This window comes from Macaca mulatta, chromosome 11 (assembly GCF_049350105.2).
Source record: "Macaca mulatta isolate MMU2019108-1 chromosome 11, T2T-MMU8v2.0, whole genome shotgun sequence".
NCBI classification, from domain to species: Eukaryota; Metazoa; Chordata; class Mammalia; order Primates; family Cercopithecidae; genus Macaca; species Macaca mulatta.
The window spans coordinates 63,806,440-63,828,320 of record NC_133416.1 but is presented as its reverse complement, the minus strand read 5'-3'; the positions used below and the strand labels follow the sequence as shown (position 1 = coordinate 63,828,320).

Here is a 21,881-nt window from a genome sequence, read left to right as displayed (position 1 = left end):
CAGCCCACGCACTTTCAACAGGAACTCGGCCCCTTTCCTAAACGTAGTTCCTCTGATTACCCTCTCCAATTGACGTCTCTATGATCCAATTAGATTTCGAGGCTCAGAGTGTCGCCCTCTAACCTCACACTGTCCAATAAAAAAAGGAGTTTCAGATTAGCACCAGTTTTGACCAATGGATGAGAAGATGAGCGTGTATTAACCTGTAGAAGCAGCACTGAGAATGATGAGCAGCCAATTTACCCAATGGACCTGCCTACAGCAGCGTAGGCCTCGCCCCAACTGCAGGAGAGCAGGCGGCGGGGGTTGCTGCAGCAATCAGTCTCCACCCGGACTCCGCCATGTTGGGTCTTGTGGGTCGTGTGGCCACTGCTTCGGCCTCCGGGGCCTTGCGGGGACTCACTCCTTCAGCGTCGCTACCCCCAGCTCAACTCTTACTGCGGGCCGCTCCGACGGCGGTCCATCCTGGTAAGTGCTTTTCTCTAGGAGCTGAAGTTCCATTTTGCCGCCCCATGACCTTGAGCCGGGGAACGATGGTAGCTCGGGCCTAAGGGATCCGTGGTGCTAAAAGTATGCCTGGAGCCGCATTTTGTTCTCTAATGGCAGGAGAACAAGAATGGGACACCCATAGAATGTTTCTTTGACCCAGCTCTGTCCCGTTCTGTATAAAGTTCTTTGTGTGACGGAAAAGGTGCGGGCAGGTGCGTTGACCTTCCGGTTGAATAGGGATATTGAACTCTCGAAAAATGGGTTATTGTGCATGCGGATGGGAAGGCTGTGCAGGCGCTTTATCGATCGCTGCGCGGCCTTCCCTCTTGGACACGCCTTCCGTACAAGCGGAAAGAGGCCTGACTTCGGCTGAGTTTTCCTCTTATTGTGTAAATCTTGGCTTCCGATAACCTTTTACTGTACTGACCCCAGTTCCTTCCTATATCTTTTGTCTATTAGTCAGGGACTATGCGGCGCAAACATCTCCTTCGCCAAAAGCGGGCGCCGCCACCGGGCGCATCGTGGCGGTCATTGGCGCAGTGGTGGACGTCCAGTTTGATGAGGGACTACCACCAATTCTAAATGCCCTGGAAGTGCAAGGCAGGGAGACCAGACTGGTTTTGGAGGTGGCCCAGCATTTGGGTAAGTAGAATTTATTAGGAATAGTAAAGACCTTGTGTAGCCCAAGTATCCCAAAAACCAAGCTGTCTCCCTCTGTGATGATTTTATCAAAATGACTTTCGTTCTTCTGAGTTTGCTGAAGCCGCATTTAGGTACTGAGAAGGAGTCTTGGTCGACTTAGGTCTTGATACCAATTTTTACTTAATGTATAACCCTGCAATGCCTGTATCTAACAGGTGAGAGCACAGTAAGGACTATTGCTATGGATGGTACGGAAGGCTTGGTTAGAGGCCAGAAAGTACTGGATTCTGGTGCACCAATCAAAATTCCTGTTGGTCCTGAGACTTTGGGCAGAATCATGAATGTTATTGGAGAACCTATTGATGAAAGAGGTCCCATCAAAACCAAACAGTAAGTTGCTCTTAATGCATCTGTGGACGAAGAAACTTATGTTATTTGCAGTTTTACACATTAAGGTGACACATTCTCATAAAGCAGAATTTGTCTTCTGATACCTTCGATTATTAAAATCACACAGCGCAGTTTCACCTGAAGAAATTAGGATGCAGAATTTCTGATTGACAAAAACCTACTACTTGAGGGTTTTTTTTTTTTGTTTGAGAAGGAGTTTTGCTCTCGACTCACTGCAACCTCCACCTCCTGGGTTCAAGCGATTCTCCTGCCTCAGCCTCCTGAGTAGTTGGGATTACAGGTGCATGCCACCATGCCTGGCTAATTTTTGTATTTTTAGTACAGACGGGGTTTCACCATGTTGGCCAGGCTGGTCTCGAACTCCTGATTTCAGGTGATCCACCCACCTCGGCCCCCCAAAGTGCTGGGATAACAGACATGACCCACTGCGCCCGGCTAGTTGAGTATTTTTAAGACTTGCTCTTGGCCGGGCGCGGTGGCTCAAGCCTGTAATCCCAGCACTTTGGGAGGCCGAGACGGGCGGATCATGAGGTCAGGAGATCGAGACCATCCTGGCTAACACGGTGAAACCCCGTCCCTACTAAAAATACAAGAAAATTAGCCGGGCGAGGTGGCGGGCGCCTGTAGTCCCAGCTACTCGGGAGGCTGAGGCAGGAGAATGGCGTGAACCCGGGGGAGCGGAGCTTGCAGTGAGCCGAGATCGCGCCACTGCACTCCAGCCTGGGGCACAGAGCAAGACTCCGCGTCAAAAAAAAAAAAAAAAAAAAAAAAAAAAAAAAAAGACTTGCTCTTACTGCTTAGGTTTAGGAGTCTCCAAAACTTGTAGGTTTTTGTATTTGCTATTGCTATGTGAGGGAATGCTGTTAGGTTAAGGCTCAGTAAAATGAAAAATTTATGACAGTTAAAGTAAGGGAATGGGATTATTGTTCCCTAAGATAATGATTTTCTTTATTGCAGAAAGTTGGGTTAGATCCTGGATGATAGTTGATCTAATTTATACAACAAAGGGGAGATAAGACTGTGGTTCCTTAAGTAAAGGGATGGACTTGAGAGTTGATAGGGAAGGATATATAAGATTATCATTTGCTTTCAACAAGGTGAATAGATACCAATCCTCTCTTCTACTTTTACAGATTTGCTGCCATTCATGCTGAGGCTCCAGAGTTCATGGAAATGAGTGTTGAGCAGGAAATTCTGGTGACTGGTATCAAGGTTGTGGATCTGCTAGCTCCCTATGCCAAGGGTGGCAAAATTGGTATGTTATTAAAGGGTACATATTTTCCAAACCTAATATGGGAGGAAAAACTCATACACTGTTACGAGTGGATATTGACATCTATTCCTCACTGATGAGTACATTCTTTCATTCTTCGGAGTTAGCTGAAGCCATATGCAATTTCTGAGAAGGAATAGGATGGAAGGAAGCAATTCCTTTTTTGGAAGTTTGCTTATTTAGGAAAGCAGAACTCTTAAATATTCTTTCTTTTCAACCTCTTATAGGGCTTTTTGGTGGTGCCGGAGTTGGCAAGACTGTACTGATCATGGAGTTAATCAACAATGTCGCCAAAGCCCATGGTGGTTACTCTGTGTTTGCTGGTGTTGGTGAGAGGACCCGTGAAGGCAATGATTTATACCATGAAATGATTGAATCTGGTGTTATCAACTTAAAAGATGCCACCTCTAAGGTCAGCATTGAGCTGATTGACGTCCACATGGTAGTTATGCCAGGAAACTATTGCCAACTGAAGCCATGTTCTTTATTTTCTATTTGATGTTTTTTTTTCTTTTTAAAATAATTTTAATATTTTCATTTTAGTGTCCCAGGACCTACAAAGGAAATCTGTTAGTGTTTTCCCCCCAGCTTCCAATACACTAGTGGACATTTTCTGTTCTCTTTGATACTGACATTAAATAACATTTCCAGGTTTTCTTTTTGGTAGGTAGTCCCATCATTTGAAAGCTAATTTTGGGAGGGGTGGATTGGACATGGTACATACGTTTCAGCTAAGCCTATTTTGTACTTTTCACTTAATTTGAAAAGGTTTTTATTTCCTTTCTACTATAGTTTTGCCTTAGTAATGTAAGAAGCTGTCTTTTTTTGTTTTGAACTGCATCTCTAATAGGGAAAAGAAACTTGCACACAAAAATGTTGACACCTTCTGAGAAAGGATCTGTGGTCATTTCTCCAATTTGGGAACCTTCAGTATGTGGCTTCTCTACTCCTTTGTCAGGTTTTACGATCTATGTATGATTACTGCAGGTAGCGCTGGTATATGGTCAAATGAATGAACCACCTGGTGCTCGTGCCCGGGTAGCTCTTACTGGACTGACTGTGGCTGAATACTTCAGAGACCAAGAAGGTCAAGATGTACTGCTATTTATTGATAATATCTTTCGCTTCACCCAGGCTGGTTCAGAGGTAAGAGGGAAGCTTGAGAGGACCTGGTTCATTTGGCCTTTCTTTGGAGCTATTCAGATGAGGCTAAGGATGTAGACGCCTAAGACCTTTTTTTCTTTTAGGTGTCTGCATTATTGGGCAGAATCCCTTCTGCCGTGGGCTATCAGCCTACCCTCGCCACTGACATGGGTACTATGCAGGAAAGAATTACCACTACCAAGAAGGGATCTATCACCTCTGTACAGGTAACAAAAATTACATAGATGAAGATGTGATTTGTAGAAAGGCGGGGTGCAGTGGTGCATCTCAGCTACTGAGGAGGCTGAGGCGGGAAGATTGCTTGAGCCCAAGAGATCAGCCTGGGGAACAAAGCGAGACCCTATCTAAAAAAAAAATGTATGTAGAGAGATGTATAAAACTTATTGGGCCAGGCGTGGTGGCTCACGCCTGTAATCCCTACACTTTGGGAGGCCGAGGTGGGCAGATCATGAGGTCAGGAGTTAGAGACCAGCCTGGCCAACATGCTGAAACCCTGTCTCTACTAAAGATATAAAAAATTAGCCGGGCATGGTGGCGGACGCCTGTAATCCCAGCTACTCAGAGGCTGAGGCAGGAGAATCGCTTGAATCCCGGAGGCAGAGGTTGCAGTGAGCTGATATCGCGCCATTGCACTCCAGCCTGGGCAACAGGGTGAGACTCCGTCTCAAATAAATAAATAACTTAGTTATTTACATCTCAAAAAGGTCTGTTAACTGGGGTTCATGAGCTCCCTGGAATAATGTGTAAAAGTCTGTGTGTGTGCATGTTAAAGACCCTAAAAGGTTAAGAAATACCCAAAATAATTGAAGGTAGGTTGGGCGGGGTGGCTCACGCCTGTAATCTTAGCACTTTTGGAGACCGAGGCAGGTGAATCACTTGAGGTTAGGAGTTCGAAACCAGCTTGGCCAACATAGTGAAACCCCGTCTCTGCTAAAACTACAAAAAACTAGCCAGGCGTAGTGGTGTGCGCTAGTAATCCCAGCTAGTCGGGGGGCTGAGGCAGGAGAATCGTTTGAATCCCGGAGGTTGCAGTGAGCCAAGATTGGGGCACTGCACTCCAGCTTGGGCGACAGAGTAAGACTCTGTCTCAAAAAAAACATAAATGAAGGTATACATTTAAATGTAGATCACAAAGCAATGGTTTCTAGTCTAAGGGGAGTCCAGAGCTATATGGGAACTTAGCATTAAATATTTACTGTATTAGGGCTGGGTGCAGTGGCTCATGCCTATAATTCTAGCACTTTGGGAGGCCAAGGCAGGTGGATCATGAGGTCAGGAAATCCAGACCATCCTGACTAGCACAGTGAAACCCCATCTCTACTAAAAATACAAAAGATTAGCTGGGTGTGGTGGCACCTGCCTGTAGTTCCAGCTACTCGGGAGGCTGAGGCAGGAGAATTGCTTGAACCTGGGAGGCGGAGGTTGCAGGAGGTTGTGGTGAGCTGAGATTGCACCACTGCACTCCAGCCTGGGCGACAGAGAGATACTCCATCTAAAAAAAAAAAAAAAATTACTGCATTAATGTAGTATACATTTTCAAATATATATAGATGGGATATATAGTAAAATTACATAAATTTTTTTTTTTTTTGAGACAGAGTCTCGCTCTGTCGCCCAGGCTGGAGTGCAGTGGCCGCATCTCAGCTCACTGCAAGCTCCGCCTCCCGGGTCTACGCCATTCTCCTGCCTCAGCCTCCCGAGTAGCTGGGACTACAGGCGCCCGCCACCTCACCCGGCTAGTTTTTTGTATTTTTTTAGTAGAGACGGGGTTTCACCGTATTAGCCAGGCTGGTCTCGATCTCCTGACCTTGTGATCCGCCCGTCTCGGCCTCCCAAAGTGCTGGGATTACAGGCTTGAGCCACCGCGCCCGGCCCATAAATTTTATGTATAGTAAGAACATGGCTAAACTGTAGAAACTTTTCATGATTCAATTTAATGAACTATTGTGCAAGAAGTTTTTTCTTCTTGTTTTTAATTCTTTTTTTTTTTTTTTTTTTTTTTTTTTTTGAGATGGAGTTTCACTCTCATTGCCCAGGCTGGAGTGCAGTGGGCGCGCGCGATCTTGCCTCACTGCAACCTCCACCTCCTGGGTTCAGGTGATTCCTTTGTCTCAGCCTCCTGAGTAGCAGGGATCATAGGCACCCAACACCAGACCCAGTTAATTTTTGTATTTTTAATAGAGACAGGGTTTCACCATGTTAGTCAGGCTGGTCTTGAACTCCTGACCTCAGGTGATCTGCCCGACTCAGCCTCCCAAAGTGTTGGGCTTACAGGCATGAGCCACTGCGCCTGGCTTTTTGAGACAGTCTGTCGCCTAGGCTAGAGTGCAGTGGCACGATCTTGGCTCGCTATAACCTCCACCTCCCAGGTTCAAGCGATTCACCTGCCTCAGCCTCCTGCGTAGCTGGAATTACAGGCATGCGCCACCACGCCTGGCTAATTTTTGTATTTTTTTTTTTTTTAGTAGAGACGGGGTTTTACCATGTTGGTCAGGCTGGTCTCGAACTGATCTCGTGATCTGCCTGCCTTGGTCTCCCAAAGTGCTAGTTTTACAGGCGTGAGCCACCGTGCCCCACCCCCAGCTTCATGTTTTTAATTCTAAAAGTGGGTATTATTAAAATAGAGTTAAAATACAAGATGAAGAGCAAAAAGAATGATATTAAAAATTCTTCCATCATGGCTGAGAGACCAGATAATCTGTCAGCTTATTCAGCAGGTATTAGGGGTGCTAAGAAGGGTCTTTGGAGTGCTAAATGGAATGAGATGGTAAAGATACGTCAGAAAGGGGGATGGCTTAAGTAAAATTACTTTGGTTTGCTGGGCGTGGTGGCTCACACCTATAATCCCAGCAGTTTGGGAGGCCAAGGCGGGTGGATCGCGAGGTCAGGAGTTCAAGACTAGCCTGGCCAAGATGGTGAAACCCCATCTCTACTAAAAGTACAAAAAAATTAGCCGGATGTGGTGGTGGGCACCTGTAGTCCCAGCCACTCGGGAAGCTGAGGCAGAGAATTGCTTGAATCCGGGAGGCAGAGGTTGCGGTGAGCCGAGATTGCGTCACTGCACTCCAGCCTGGGCAACAGAGCAAGACCCTGTCTCAAAAAAAAAAAAGATATGGCCAGGCGCGGTGGCTCACGCCTGTAATCCCAGCACTTTGGGAGGCCGAGGCGGGCGGATCACGAGGTCAGGAGATCGAGACCATCCTGGCTAACACGGTGAAACCCCGCTTCTACTAAAAATGCAAAAAATTAACCAGGCGAAGCAGCGGGCTCCTGTAGTCCCAGCTACTTGGGAGGCTGAGGCAGGAGAATGGCGTGAACCCGGGAGGCGGAGCTTGCAGTGAGCCGAGATCGCGCCATTGCACTCCAGCCTGGGCGACTAAGCGAGACTCTGTCTCAAAAAAAAAAAAAAAAAAAAAAAAAGATACTTTTTAACAAAAAAAAATTTACTTTGGTTCCTGCTGTACTTCATGGGATCTCATTTTAGGCTATCTATGTGCCTGCTGATGACTTGACTGACCCTGCTCCTGCTACTACGTTTGCCCATTTGGATGCTACCACTGTACTGTCACGTGCCATTGCTGAGCTGGGCATCTATCCAGCTGTGGATCCTCTAGACTCCACCTCTCGCATCATGGATCCCAACATTGTTGGCAGTGAGCATTACGATGTTGCCCGTGGGGTGCAAAAAATCCTGCAGGTGAGTATATTACTATGTGGGATCACTGTCTGGAAAGTTAAAAAGAGGGATTGTGGGGACTGTATTAGGACTGGATCTTTCTTTTCTTTTTTTTTTTGAGACGGAGTCTCGCTCTGTCGCCCAGGCTGGAGTGCAGTGGCCGGATCTCAGCTCACTGCAAGCTCCGCCTCCCGGGTTCACGCCATTCTCCTGCCTCAGCCTCCCGAGTAGCTGGGACTACAGGCGTCCGCCACCTCGCCCGGCTAGTTTTTTGTATTTTTTTAGTAGAGACGGGGTTTCACCGTGTTAGCCAGGATGGTCTCGATCTCCCGACCTCGTGATCCGCCCGTCTCGGCCTCCCAAAGTGCTGGGATTACAGGCTTGAGCCACCGCGCCCGGCCAGGACTGGATCTTTCTTAGTGATTTGTGTGATTTGTTTTGGAGCAAGGAAAGTTGAGGCTAGCAATTGCTAGTGAGAGCTAATGAGGTCTCTTGAGTTTCCAGGTACTTAACGCTGTGGCATGCAATATTTTTCTTTTTTTTTTTGAGATGGCGTCTCTGTCGCTGAAGCTGGAGTGCAGTGGCGCCATCTTGGCTCACTGCAACCTCCGCCTTCCAGGTTCAAGCGATTCTCCTGCCTCAGCCTCTTGAGTACCTGGGATTACAGGCGCGTGCCACCACACCCAGCTAATTTTTCTATTTTTAGTAGAGACGGTTTCACCAGTTGGTCAGGCTGGTCTTGAACTCTTGACCTTGTGATCTGCCCACCTCAGCCTTTCAAAATACTGGGATTACAGGTGTGAGCCACCGTGCCCGGTGGAATGCAGTATTTTTCTAACAGCACCAAACTAGGACTATGGAGAACAAGAAAGACACTAATCTTTCTTGGCTGAGGGTCCTCATACCACCACCACCCTCTCTGCCCCCTAGCATGTAACTTTCCCTTTGTTAGCTTGTCCAAATTAAAGGAATGAGAGTACTTAACTCAGGCTTCTTTTTTCTCATAGGACTACAAATCCCTCCAGGATATCATTGCCATCCTGGGTATGGATGAACTTTCTGAGGAAGACAAGTTGACTGTGTCCCGTGCACGGAAAATACAGCGTTTTTTGTCTCAGCCATTCCAGGTTGCTGAGGTCTTCACAGGTCATATGGGGAAGCTGGTACCCCTGAAGGAGACCATCAAAGGATTCCAGCAGATTTTGGCAGGTGAGATTTTGAGTACAAAGCTGAACATAAGATCACAGAAAAGCCAAAATCTTGAATGTTTACTGTGCTGTGGTCCCATTCCAACGACCATCAAGCAATATATAATATACTATGCCTAATTATATTTTAAATTAAAAAACAAACTTTCCCATTACTTTTGTTTGAAAATACTCTACATGACCGGACGCGGTGGCTCACACCTATAATCCCAGCACTTTGGGAGGCCAAGCCAGGTGGATCACGAGGTCAGGAGATTGAGACCATCCTGGCTAACGGTGAAACCCCATATCTACTAAAAATACAAAAAAATTAGCCGGGCGTGGCGGCGGGCACCTGTAGGGGAGGCTGAGGCAGGAGAATGGCGTGAACCCGGGAGGTGGAGCTTGCAGTGCGCCGAGATCGCGCCACTGCACTCCAGCCTGGGGGACAGAGCAAGACTCCGTCTCAAAAAAAAAATACTCTGCATTTAATTTGTGATTTGTTACTTGATGCTTTAGCTCCCTTTTATTTTATACGTATTTTCTGAGACTGAGTCTCTCGCCCAGGTTGGAGTACACTGGTGCAATCGTGACTGACTGCAACCTCCACCTCCCAGGTTCAGGTGATACTCCAGCCTCAACCATCCAAGTAGCTGGGATTACAGGCACACACCACCATGCATAATTTTTGTATTTTTAGTAGCCATGGGGTTTCACCATGTTGGCCAGACTTGTCTCAAACTCCTGACCTTAGGTGATCCGCCCGCCTTGGCCTCCCGAAGTGCTGGGATTACAGGTGTGAGCCACTATGCCTGACCCATGTGTTCTTAATTCATACTGTATCATGTCTCGTAAATTTGATTTGTGAGGAAAATTTAAGCTTTCTTTTTTTTTTTTTTTTTGAGACAGAGTCTCGCTCTGTCACCCAGGCTGGAGTGCAGTGGCCGGATCTCAGCTCACTGCAAGCTCCGCCTCCCGGGTTTACGCCATTCTCCTGCCTCAGCCTCCCGAGTAGCTGGGACTACAGGCGCCTGCCATCTCGCCCGGCTAAGTTTTTTTGTATTTTTAGTAGAGACGGGGTTTCACTGTGTTAGTCAGGATGGTCTCGATCTCCTGACCTCGTGATCCGCCCGTCTCGGCCTCCCAAAGTGCTGGGATTACAGGCTTGAGCCACCGCGCCCGGCCAATTTAAGCTTTCTAAGATGACCTTAAGTCATCACATTCTAACTGATGGCCTCAAGTGGTAAGGAATGTTACACGATGCAGAAAATTGATATCCCTCCACTTCTTACTTTTTTTTTTTCCCCGTCATACAGGTGAATATGACCATCTCCCAGAACAGGCCTTCTATATGGTGGGACCCATTGAAGAAGCTGTGGCAAAAGCTGATAAGCTGGCTGAAGAGCATGCGTCGTGAGGGGTCCTTGTCCTCTGTACTGTCCCTCTCCTTGCCCCTAACCCAAAAAGCTTCATTTATCTGTGTTGGCTGCACAAGAGCCTTGATTGAAGATATATTCTGTCTGAACGGTATTTAAGGTTTCCAATAAAATGTACACCCCTCAGAATTTGTCTGATTCTCTTGGTTCTGACAACATAGTCAACACTCAAGGGTTATGTATTTAGTTTTAGTTTTAGAGACACGGTGTCTGGCTGTGTTGCCAAGACTGGTCTCCGACTCCTGGGCTCCAGATCTCCCACCTCAGTCTCCTGAGTAGCTGGGGCTACAGGTGTATGCAGTCTCACATCACCAGCACTATTTTCAACAATTAGATTTTTAGAGTGGCTATAAGAAGCAGGTTCAGCTTGAAGTGGGCCATGTATGTTTGAAATCGGTGCTTAAAACTAGCCATTCTCTTTTGTTGATGGGCAATCGTACCTCTCATGCGGGGTTTCCTTTGGGTAGTGTGATCTTAGTAGGGCCTCAGTTTGGGGCCTTTAGTTCAATACAAATTGATGGGTTTTTTTTTGGTTTTTTTTTTTTTTTTTGGGCCTCTATTTCATGTGGCACATCCCTACTTCTTGGTTAAAAATAGGTCTTTTTTGAAGGGCATATTGGGAAAAACTCGTTTTAGAAGTAACCGATTTCCAGGGGTTAATCTGAGTTTAATGAATTTTCAAGAAATAGTGATGAATACTGATCTTTGTTAAAATTGAATCAAAATGGTTCTCTACATCTTGGTTAGGCCTTCATGTCTTCAGAAAGCGTACTGAAATACTTCCTGACATTTTGGGCAAGTCTAAATAAAAGTTGCTTGTGATTGCTTGCGGCTATGCAGAGGCATATGAGGCCTAGTTCACCCTCTGTGAAGATCCCTTATGAAAGTCCAGAAAAGAGAATCTCAAGGGAATAGCAATTTTCAGGGTTGCTGGCTTGGGCTTCTAAACTAATGAAGTTAGGTTATTTTCCTTTCATTTTAGCCTACTGAAAGGTGCAGGGGTAGAAGGTGTATTTCACCATTTCAATTTAAAAGAAGCTTGCAAGGTCGGATTGGGTTCCCCTTGTGTTCTTTTCCGGGACCAGACTCATCCTACTGCCCTCTCGCGGTAGCACTGGAGACTCTGCAATAACTCTGATCCCATTTTCAAATCCACGAAGGCCATTTGCTGGGATGTGGCTCTCAGTTAAGGACTGTTTACAGACCAGCTGGGGCTTTTGTCCTGGGGAGGAGCCTGCATCTATAAGCTCCACCCGCTGAGGCCATCAAGTTAGGTAGAAGCTGGGCGGGGACAAGCTGAGCTCCCAATTCAGAGGCCCCTGGGGGCTGAAGGTTGGGGAGGGCTTTTTGGCGCGGCGCCAGGGGTGGAGTAGGGGCCTCTAAGCTTCCTTCCATCTGCCTATGACGTCCTTGGCAGCAGCCTCTCCCGCAGTCTCTACTGTGTCATGATCTGGACAGAAGGTGGAGCCCCTGAGCTGCTTGTGCTGGTAGTTTGCTCCCAGAAAAGCTTGGATTTGGGGAAATGCTGAGTTATGGGGGTGGGGACACTTCCTCTAGGTCCTGACTCTGGAGTGGGTAAGAAGCTGGTAGAAAAAGCCCTAGCGTACAGGTCAGCCCTTTCTGCTTTGTTTTCTCACGTCACCCGATACAGACCTGGGAACTGAAATCCTAAAGGTCTTTTGCATCCCTCCACCCCTTCCCCCCAACACGTTCACGTCCTTCAGCGTTTATCGAGAACCTTCTCCCTCTCAGTAGCTGCAACTATTTATTTCCTTCCCCCTTTGCCCGCCTCTTCTACCACGCCACTGGAGTGTCAACACAGCTCTAACCTTCCTCCATATTTCTCCTGGTCTGCCCTGTCCTCGCCTCCTCCCTCTCTCCACCCAGAGAAGGCCCCGCCCTTCCCTCCTCCCTCCCCACCCAGTCTGTCACACAGGGACATCACCCTACAGCAGTTCAGGCTGTGTGGTTCGCAGGAAGCATACACTGGCTTTTTGATTGTTGCTAGTTCCCAGCTCACAGTTTGGAAGGATCCAACACCAGCCTTCACGTGAAGTGGGGGCCCAAGGACAGTGAGGAGCTGGGTGGTCCCAACCTCGAGCCCTGCCAGCCTGACATGGGTGAGTATGGGGACCAGCCCCGGGGAAGGCCTGAGGGATGCCTACTCCCTCCCTGGCTGACTCAGCAGGGGTGGGGCCTAACCTTTGCTCATTTGGGGGGTGAAGGAGAGGAAACAGGACTCTGGGGGACGGGGGGGAAGGGCTCAGCTGGCGAGGCTGCCGACCACGGGATCCTGAGTATGGGCAAGCCCCAGCTCTAAGTAAGAGCCCCAGACGCACCTTAGGCCAGGGCTTTCCCAACCCCCTCCCCGCCGCCCCGTGGAGGATTGCCCCTGCTCCTCGCCATTTAAGCTGTTGAGATTCAAGGAAATTTTGACAGTACTCACTGCTAGCCCCCATAAAAGTAAAGCCCGCTTTTGGCAGTGCTGGAAGGTCTTGAAAGTACCTCCCCTCCCTCTCATTTTTCTAAGGCCTTTTAAGTCTGCCTTCTCTCCTCCCCCACCTTGACCCACCTTCAGGTGGGGGCTGCACTGAGCAGCTGCTTCCTGTTGCCCCAGGGACTGAAGCAAGGTTGGTGGTGGTTGGGGGAAAACTGAACCAAAGTCGATTCTCGCGGTCCCACATCAGCCTCACTAGGGCTGCTATTGATGGCCCCCACACTACAGTTACTGAGGGCACTGAGTGGGAGGAAGGATTGAGGTTGAGAGGATAGGAGGTTTTTGCCCTCGTAGCTTCCTGATTCCAAATGCCCCACAGCTGTAGGGATGGGGCCCTGAGGAGCTGAAACACGGGGAACCTGTTCACCTAGTAGGGCGCTGCGCGTGACCCCCAGCAGGTTCGGCCTTGAGTTCCCTCTCCTGCATCCCTAGGGGCCTCCTAGGAGCCCATGTAGCTCTCGCTGCCTTCCCCGGCCACCTTTGTGAGGCGGTCTTTGCTGGTGCCCTGGCAGCGCGGGCAGAGCTTTCCCGAGTCCTTCCTTTCGGACCTACCACCATCCCCCACTTCACCGCAGAAGTTTGTCTCTTTCTGGGATCTGTTCTCTTCCTCCCATCTGGGATCCTTCCTGGTTCTGGCCCCTAGGAGACGCCACCCGCTTCCCTCTCCCCCAGTGGATCCTTCGCGACTGCTCTCCTGAGCGGTTGTCCTCACCTCGGTAGCTCCTGCCCCTTTAAGCACCACCTCCTCCCCTCCGCCGCCGCCGGCCCAGGGCTGGGGGAGGAGGCGCCGCCGCCGCCCGGCTCGGCCACCTGCGCCGCTGCCGCCGCCGCCGCCCGCGGCCCGGCCCTGCTCCAGGTGAGGCCCGGCACCCACCTCCAGCTCCGGAGTCCCCTGGCGGGCCGTTCCTGCGGTATCCTGCCCCGGGATCCCTGCTGCCCCGGGATTCGGGATCTGACTCTCCCCCTCAGGGAGCTGCCCTTCCTCTCTGCCCTGAACTATCTACTCGCCCATTTTTCCCCTATCCTTTGCGACCGGAATCCGGAGGCTTCTCACGCCTCTCCGCCATCCTCTCTCGAGTACCCTTCCTATTCTGGGCCCAGGATCTCCCCCTCCCCCGCGCCTTCCTCGCCAGAAAAATCTCCCGCGGTCTGGGTTTCGCCTCCTCCCCTCTGGAACTAGCGCTTTCCCACGCCTTCCTAACCCCAATGGGAGGGGGGATACCCACCCCAACTCCTCTCCTTCCCCGTAGTAAGGGGGGCGGGGGAGCAACATCGACAACACTATCTGCCCCTGCTCCTCTCAGCCCTTTAAGTTCAGCTAAGTCTCATCTAAACCTTTTCTGTAGTCCTCACCCCACCCTACATCTCCTGGAGCTTGGGGTCCAACCTCAGCACCGCCTACTGAGCCCAGGTGGGAAGGGCTCTCCTCTTGGGCCTAGGGTTGGTCGGTGCAGCCTAGGAAGGCCCCTCCCCCAGAACCTGGGAGCTGGGGGCTAGGGCGCTGCCGGAATCTTGTGCTTCAGGGCCTCAGGGACGGTTGGGAGAGAGTGGGTGGGGAGCTGGGGCTAAATCTCTAAGGGAGTTGGGGCGATGAGGAAGGCAAGAGAAGTCCAGTCTTCTCTGTTCCGGTGCAAAGGAAGCCCCCCGGCTCCCTAGGAAATAGGGGCTTTCTCTAACTTACAGGACCACCATAGAGAATCCCATTGGGAAGTTTGGAAACAAGACTGTGCGAATCTGAGGAGCCACCTGTCGACTTAAAGGGGAGAAAGGGGCCGGGGTGGGGTGGTGTTCGCCTGTAATCCCAGTACTTTGGGAGGCCAAGGCGGGCAGATCACTTGAGGTCAGGAGTTCTAAACCAGCCTGGGCAACATGGCAAAACCCCGTCTCTACAAAATATACAAAAATTAGCTGGTCGTGGTGGCGTGTGCCTGTAATCCCAGCTACTCGGGAGGTTGAGGCACAAGAATCACTTGAACCTGGCAAGTGTAGGTTGCAGCAAGCTGAAATCACGACACTGCACTCCAGCCTGGGCGACAGAGCAAGACTGTCTCAAAAAAAAAAAAAAAAAAAAAAGTGGGGAAAGAAGGGGAGGGGTATGGTCCTTGTGATGTATTAGGAGAATCTAGCCTTTCCAGAATACACAGAAGGTGAAGACTTTTGCTTTAACTTGTGTGTGTGGGGGGGTGTCCAGCTAGAATGGTTACTCGGCTGAGAGCCATCTCCCTGCTAGACAGACCCTGTTAACAGTATGATCCATTCAGCCAGTGAGGGGAAGAGAGGTCTTTAATAATTATCCCACCTCCATTAGAGAATTCCCCCTCCGCCCCCAGTCCAGCTGCGTCCCTAGCTATGCTCTGTCATTTCCCACTCCTCACCTCCAGAATTAGGGGACTGGGTGTCAGGATCTGCTTCAGACTCTTCTAAGTCATGTTTGGAGGGGGTGCTGAGGGGAGGAGAGGGTGTTCAGCAGTGGTGTTTGGGGTTGGATGCCAGGAGTATCTGGTGGGGGAGAGGGAAGGACGTAGAGGGATGCAAACGAATCCCCTTCTCTCTCTTCCTCCTCCCAGCCCCAGCCATCTGGCTCCAGAGTGGAGCCAGGCACCGTGGCAGCTGACCCCAGAGTCAGGGAGGTGCCGCAGGAACACAGGAGGGTGAGAAATGGGGAGCAGGTGCTAGTTTGTCCCTCCCCATTCTCTTCATTACTAGTCCAGTGGCCTGGCTTGAGGTTCAGCCTATTCCCTGGAGACTCTCCTTACAAGTTGCTGATAAAATGACCATTTGCCCCTTCCCCTTTCTAGTAGCTTCCTGAAAGGAAATGGGTGGGGCAAAGAGAGGTGGGTGGGTGATCAGCCACATCTGATGGGATTGAGGAATGTTTGAGGACATTTGGGGTCAGTCTGCCCTCTGTCCTCTGGATGGGGGGAGAAGCACAGCTGTAGAATGGGAGGCCTTATAGCAGGAAGTAAACATCCAGCTGTTGGGCACACTGTCACCCCAACCTCATCCTTCCTCAGAGCAGGGAAGATCCTGATTAGATGAGATGAGGCGGGGGTCTCATTGAGGGATGAAGATGATTGCAGTCTTTGCACCAGATGGGAAGAATGGATCCTACCTCGTTTTCTTTTCTAATCCCAGGTGGTCCTCTCCTATCCAACACCCCTCTCCCAGCCGCTCCTGGCTGGAATAGTCCTAAAGGTTGCCCTGGAGACTAGGCCTGGGGCTCGGAAGGGGTGGGGGCAGTCAGTGGGGCACAGGAGTAACCGGCTCTTCCGGAGCACAGAGGAGCCAGCGGTGGGTGTATGTGGGTGTGGGGAGGGGCGTGGCTACACCCGTCTGACGGGCGCAGGCTCCTCCCCTGCCTGCCCAGTACCCGACTGGCCGGCCCCCTTTAAGATTGGGAGCGGGAGGTAGGAAGATCCTCCCTCGTCTGCCCTGGAAAAGGGAAGGGAAGAAAAAGGGATACCAGCTTCCTTACCCCCACCCCCATCCCGCCGCCCTTGAGGCGTCAGTTTTATGCCTTTCTTCCCCAGCCTTTTTTATTTGGGGATAGAGAGGCATTTCTTAGCAGAAGTTTGCCAGAGCCCTCCTTTCTCTAGAAGGAAGGAAACCTCTCCTCTGAGTGTGACCTCCACCTACTCAGGGATTTGAGGTCGGCAGGCTGTTGGAGGAGTATTTTTTTTTTCCCCAAGGTGACCTGTAAATCTGTTGTTTCGACAGGGAGGAGAGAAGGGTTTTGGTTTCCACCTGCCTATTCCCTCCACTGGTAATCTACTTATCTCGAGAGAGGAAGAGAAACCCCCTTAACCTTCTCTATCTGTGGCCCACACACTCTATGAGCCTTTGCTAAAGCTAGCTTCCTTCTTATCCTCTCTGAGCCATTTGTAGGGGATGAGGGGTGGGGTGGAGTCTTTCCCCAAAACTCAGGAAGAGCCCACCCCTCTGTAGAGTAAGGAAATCCCATCTAGACTGATGGATCTCACCCCCCAACTCTGCCCATTTTTCAGATCTCTTTCCTCCTCAGACCCCCAGAGGAAAATGTATTTGTTGACACCCCCCCCCCCCAACTTGCCAGAGTTTCATCATCCCCACTCTGTCGCTTTTCCAGAATATTCAGCAGCCTGAGCTTTGCACAGTTTAGGCCATTGTTTCTAGAACTGCGTTGCACTGAATTGAATGGGAATTATCTTGAAGCCTGCAGAGTGTTGAGTTGCAAGGAAAGGAAACCAGGTTAACTTTCTTGTCATATTTTATCCACTATTTGACCTTGAAGAAGTCATTGAACCTCTTTGGGTCTTAATTTCTTCATCTGATGAAGGAGAGGATGAACTAGAAATTCTCTAAGCTCTAATATCATATGACACTGTTCTTCATCCTGGGGCTCTGCAATAGACATTTTAGGTGACAGCCAAACTCTAGTCCTCTGCTAGATTTTACTTTTCTGTTCTGAGTTTTCACACAGTTATGTAGCCCTGTCAGAAAAAAATTACCAGAATTATAGAATGGGTGGACATTTGTGACATCTTTTTGCTGATTAGTTTTCAGCTTATCCTTTAATTCTCTGACTGCATTTAGGCTACACTCAGGTCTTTGCTGTCTGGTTCCAGAGCCGAACCTTCTTTCCCCTACGCACAGGAATCTTTCCTTTCCAGTGACCAGGACCCTGCAGATGTCGCCAGCAAAGTGGTGATCCAGGCAGGACCAGGCAGCACTGAAGGGACAGAGGTGAGTGGGTGGCAGACTCTCTTGCCTTTCCCCATCCCTTTAGCGCCCTGAGTGAGTAACCTTTCTATTTCCACGTTTCCATTACCCTACCTGGGAAACAACTGCCCCCGAAATTCCCCTGACTCCCACCCCCTACCAGCTTGTTAGAGAAGTGGCACATGCCTTTGGGCCTAGACATTTGGTCTAGTCTTTTAGGTTAACCTTGGAACTGTGGCACGCCTTTCAGTTTGCCCTGTGTGAAGCAGGACTACTGCTGCCATGAGATGCGGGTGCAGAGGGAGCTGCCAGGTGGGCATGGTGGCCAGGGTTGCAGGAGACACAGCGGCGCTAGGACCCAGGTCCGGGTCGGGAAGAGAGGCTGGCAGGCTTTAGGACCCTGTGGCGGAGGCCGCGTGGGGAGACTCTCTCCTGGCCGAGGCTTCTCCGCCCCCTCCGGCTGCGACTCACTCCTCCCCCGCCGGCCATGTTGGCTCCTCTCGGGCCCCGCGGTTGAGCCGCGTCCCCCTCCCCCCTCCCGGACCCCGGACCCCAGACCCCCTCCCCCAGCGGGCGTCTCCACCCCTTCTGGCGCCCGGAGCGCGGCCATGTGAACTGCCTGTTACCCGGGGAGAGACGAGCCCCGAGCCTGGCTGGACGCCGCTGCCTCAGGTTTGTGGGGTCTGTGGCCAGGGGCCTGAGGGGGAGAGAGCCCCACTTTCATGCCAGACTTCCCCCGGGGAACAGAGGCTCCAGAGCCGGCTTGAACCTCGCCGGGGCAGGAAGCCGACTGGAGCTTATTTCCTGAGAGGATCCAACCTGAGGCGAGGGTCTCCTTGCCCTGGGGTCTGGGAGGAGAACAGGGCTGGTGGGGCTGCTGAGGACCCCGGATGGGGCCGCGGGGGCAGGAGGAGCTGTAGGGGCTCCTGGCGACGACTGTGAGGAGGCGGAGAAGCCACCTGGCTGGTGGAGATGACTCCTATGGGGGACTTGGGGTGGAATCCCCGGGAGGGGCTCCACCTCCTCGGGTGGGGGTGGGGATTGCCTGAGCGCGAGTGGTGGGTGAAGGGGTTCCCTTGGCGGGTTAAACGCTCCGTTTGCAGGGAGCTGGGCGTTTTGGCTGCGGTGAGTGGAGGGCGGAAGGGGTTTCCAGGGGTCTGAGGGTGTCTCCCTCGGGGAGCGCACTCATTCTCTTGAGCGTGGAGATCAGCAGAGGGCCTTCCTTGCTGAGGGTGGTGCTGCGCTTGGCTCGGGGCCCTCGCGTCCCGGGAGAATACCCCATTCCAGGGATGGAGGTTGATAGGGCTTCCGCTGAGGCTTTTGAATTTGAGCTGGGCTGAGGGGCAGAAGGGAAGAATAAATAGGAATTCCTTTTTCCAAGGAGATTCCCCAGTGAGGGGATCCCCGCTTCCGTGGCAGAAAGGTGATATCGCATCATCCCTTTCTTTCTCGGTGTTCCCAGTTTTCAGAAGAAGGCAATGCCAATAGCAGTTATCCTTTGTAGGGTTTATTGAAGTGAGAGATTTGTCTGCTTTGGGGGAAGACGGAGGGGGATAGCTTGCACCTCCATCTGTACACAAACAGCCCCTCCCCCAGCCTCCCGCAGGAAGTGGCCGGGAAATGGCAGCTGTGCGTTTGCTGCTGCGTGTCTTGTTGTTTTGAAATGTCCATTTTAATCAGATTTGGTTTCATTTTCTGAAGCCTTCTGGGCAAGCTTGGATCTTGCCAACCATGTGGTCCGAGAGACCTTTCGTTGGACTTTTTTTTTTTTTTTTTGCAAACTTGTCAATTGGAAGTAGTCAACTTCAGTTGACTCACGTATCCCAATCCCTCCTCCCGAACATCTCTGTCTTCCTGTCTGGTTTTGTTTTGTTTTCCCTTGAGCTAGAGGTCATAGAGATACAAACTCAGTTACCTACCAGCGGGGTACACTCTATATAAGTGATGCAAATTCCCTCAGCATAGAGAGCTGTCAGGGAGACTAGGGATCTTTTGTGGCACGAGTAGCTTCTTGGGGTCCTACTTAGTATAGTTATTATGACAGTTTCTATATTGCAGAGCACCTGAGCTAGGGAGCTTGTAAAGAAGGATAGATTCTGAGAAGTGGAGGAAGAGGAAGCTGTGAGGAAGATTTAACTATTAGATGGATTTGTGTGTTGGGGGTAGGGACTGATTTACAGACTGAGATTGGTGAACTCGGTCCTCAGTGGTGATTCTAGCCTAAGGGCAGCCCCTGTGGGAAGCCTGTTATTTAACTGAGGGTGCTGGAGATACTACCTTCTGCAGAACCAGCTAATTAGAATAGTACAGTTTGTTATCATATGACTTACTCTTTAATCCATAAAAGAACATCTCCCCTTTTATTCTTCTTGGAGATTGGTAAGCATTTCCTCTGTTCCCTGCGAAGTCATGTGCCCAGATTTTTTTTTCTTTCTTTTCAGTTGATAATCCCAGGATATTTCTCCTGTAACATATAGTGATGGACTGTGTGCTATGTCCCCAGGCATTTTGTTGCACACTGGATTTGGTTAGGGGCAACAGTTGGCCACATAATTTTATTTTTCTTTCTTTTCTTTTTTTTTTTTTTTTTTTGAGACGGAGTTTTGCTCTTGTCGCCCAGGCTGGAGTGCAGTGGTATGATCTCGGCTTACTGCAACCTCTGCCTCCCGGGTTCAAGCGAGTCGCCTGCCTCAGCCTCCCGAGTAGCTGGCATTACAGGAGCCCGCCACCACATCTGGCTAATTTCTTTATTTTTAGTAGAGATGGGGTTTCATCATGTTGGCCAGGCTGGTCTTGAATTCCTGACCTCAGGTGATCTACCCACCTCGGCGTCCCAAACTGCAGGGATTACAAGTGTGAGCCACCACGCCTGGTCTCTTTTCTTTTCTTTTCTCTTTTTTTTTTTGAGATAGGGTCTCACTCCGACGCCCAGGCTGGAGTGCAGTGGTACCATCATGGCTCATTGCAGCCCCAACCTCTTCAGCTCAAGTGATCCTCCCACCTCAGCCCGCTGAGTAGCTGGGACTACAGACACGCACCACCACACCTGGCTAATTTTTTGTAATTTTTGTAGAGGTGGGGTTTTGCCACTTTGCACAGGCTGGTCTTGAACTCCTGGGCTCAAGTGACCCGTCCGCTTTAGCCTCCCAAAGTACTGAGATTACAGGCATGAGCCACCATGCCCAGCCTATGACCACAGGATTTTAGATTTTGAAAGATAAAGTTGTTGTTGTTTTTTTTGAGATGGAGTCTTGCACTGTTGCCCAGGCTGGAGTACAGTGGCACCATCTCAACTCACTGCAACCTTCGTCTCCCAGGTTCAAGTGATCCTCCTGCCTCAGCCCTCCAGTAGCTGGAATTACAGGCATGTACCACCGTGCCTGGCTAATTTTTGTTTTTGTTTTGTTTTGTTTTGTTTTGTTTTGTTTTGTTTTTTTGAGACGGAGTCTCGCTCTGTCACCCAGGCTGGAGTGCAGTGGCCTGATCTCAGCTCACTGCAAGCTCCGCCTCCCGGGTTCACACCATTCTCCGGCCTCAGCCTCCCGAGTAGCTGGGACTACAGGTGCCCGCCACCTCGCCCGGCTAGTTTTTTGTATTTCTTAATAGAGACGGGGTTTCACCGTGTAAGCCAGGATGGTCTCGATCTGACCTCGTGATCCGCCCGTCTCGGCCTCCCAAAGTGCTGGGATTACAGGCTTGAGCCACCGCGCCCGGCCAATTTTTGTATTTTTAGTAGAGACGGGGTTTCGCCATGTTGGTCAGGCTGGTCTCGAACTCGAACTCAGCCTCCCAAAGTGCTGGGGTTACAGGTGTGAGCCACCACGCCCAGCCTTGGAAGATAAAGTTTTAAGATTATTTGGACTATTCTGAAAACTACCTAAGCCTGTCATTTAAATCATCCTTTCACTATTTATTTTCCAGGCAAAAACCTCCCACCTAGATGAAGATCCCTAGATAAAAGATCCAGTATGGGAGCAGATAGACACTTATGATTGTGTGACAGTGACATCATCACTAGTAAGATAGCATCATTGCTCTTCTCACTGGGGCTGTTGGGGTTTTTCATATTCTGGAAACAGTAAAAACAAGTCCATCTGTCAGCATCCTTTTTCTTGCCCCTGATTAATTCCTTTAAGTTGCTGTCCGATGGGGTTGATTTTAAGTTCCCCTTTCTTCAGCCTTTGGTTACCTGAACTGGCACTTGGCAGAACAGCAAGTTGATTTTCCCTGTTTGGGTGTTAAAAGAGTAAAGAAAGGAGAAAGAACTACTCCTGAGTCTTTGGACTTTTAAAAGAAAAGCTGATTTTAAGAAAATAGTGATTTCATTTGATACATGATTGAACTGGGAGCTGAAAGAAGCAAACCTTTCATGGCCTTCTTATAAAATGGGTGCATTTTTCTGTCAAGA

The 21,881-nt window shown here is 50.1% G+C and overlaps 2 protein-coding genes and 2 non-coding genes across 49 annotated transcripts in view; all 4 read left to right on the top strand.

The window, feature by feature from the left end:
* The first annotated feature begins 330 nt into the window (after window positions 1-330).
* On the top strand, window positions 331-10,407 carry ATP5F1B (ATP synthase F1 subunit beta). Its single transcript, NM_001195494.1, is given in 10 exon segments — window positions 331-468; window positions 949-1,131; window positions 1,347-1,521; window positions 2,676-2,797; window positions 3,043-3,227; window positions 3,803-3,961; window positions 4,063-4,185; window positions 7,464-7,676; window positions 8,663-8,864; window positions 10,159-10,407. Coding segments are annotated over 10 exon segments (1,590 nt in total). The 5' UTR covers window positions 331-341; the 3' UTR covers window positions 10,260-10,407.
* On the top strand, window positions 1,201-1,274 carry LOC114671185 (small nucleolar RNA SNORD59). The gene has a single exon (XR_003721072.1). It is a non-coding gene; the product is annotated as a small nucleolar RNA SNORD59 (small nucleolar RNA).
* On the top strand, window positions 2,884-2,950 carry LOC114671186 (small nucleolar RNA SNORD59). Its single transcript, XR_003721073.2, has one exon. It is a non-coding gene; the product is annotated as a small nucleolar RNA SNORD59 (small nucleolar RNA).
* A 1,798-nt stretch (window positions 10,408-12,205) lies between the features above and the next one.
* Window positions 12,206-21,881, top strand: part of BAZ2A (bromodomain adjacent to zinc finger domain 2A) — a 43,114-nt gene continuing 33,438 nt past the window's right edge. For 5 of the 46 annotated variants that reach the window (XM_077954574.1, XM_077954571.1, XM_077954552.1 and 2 more), the window contains exons 1-3: window positions 12,206-12,398; window positions 17,408-17,497; window positions 21,395-21,490. Coding sequence is in view for 4 of the 46 variants with exons in the window: in XM_077954551.1 (XP_077810677.1) it covers window positions 12,395-12,398 (4 nt within the window). In the remaining 42 variants the exon portion in view is untranslated. Of the gene's footprint in view, window positions 12,399-12,513; window positions 12,599-13,403; window positions 13,632-17,347; window positions 17,498-17,942; window positions 18,146-21,394; window positions 21,491-21,881 lie in introns of those variants that run through there. The other 41 variants (XM_077954573.1, XM_077954553.1, XM_077954549.1 and 38 more) reach the window with 16 other exon arrangements.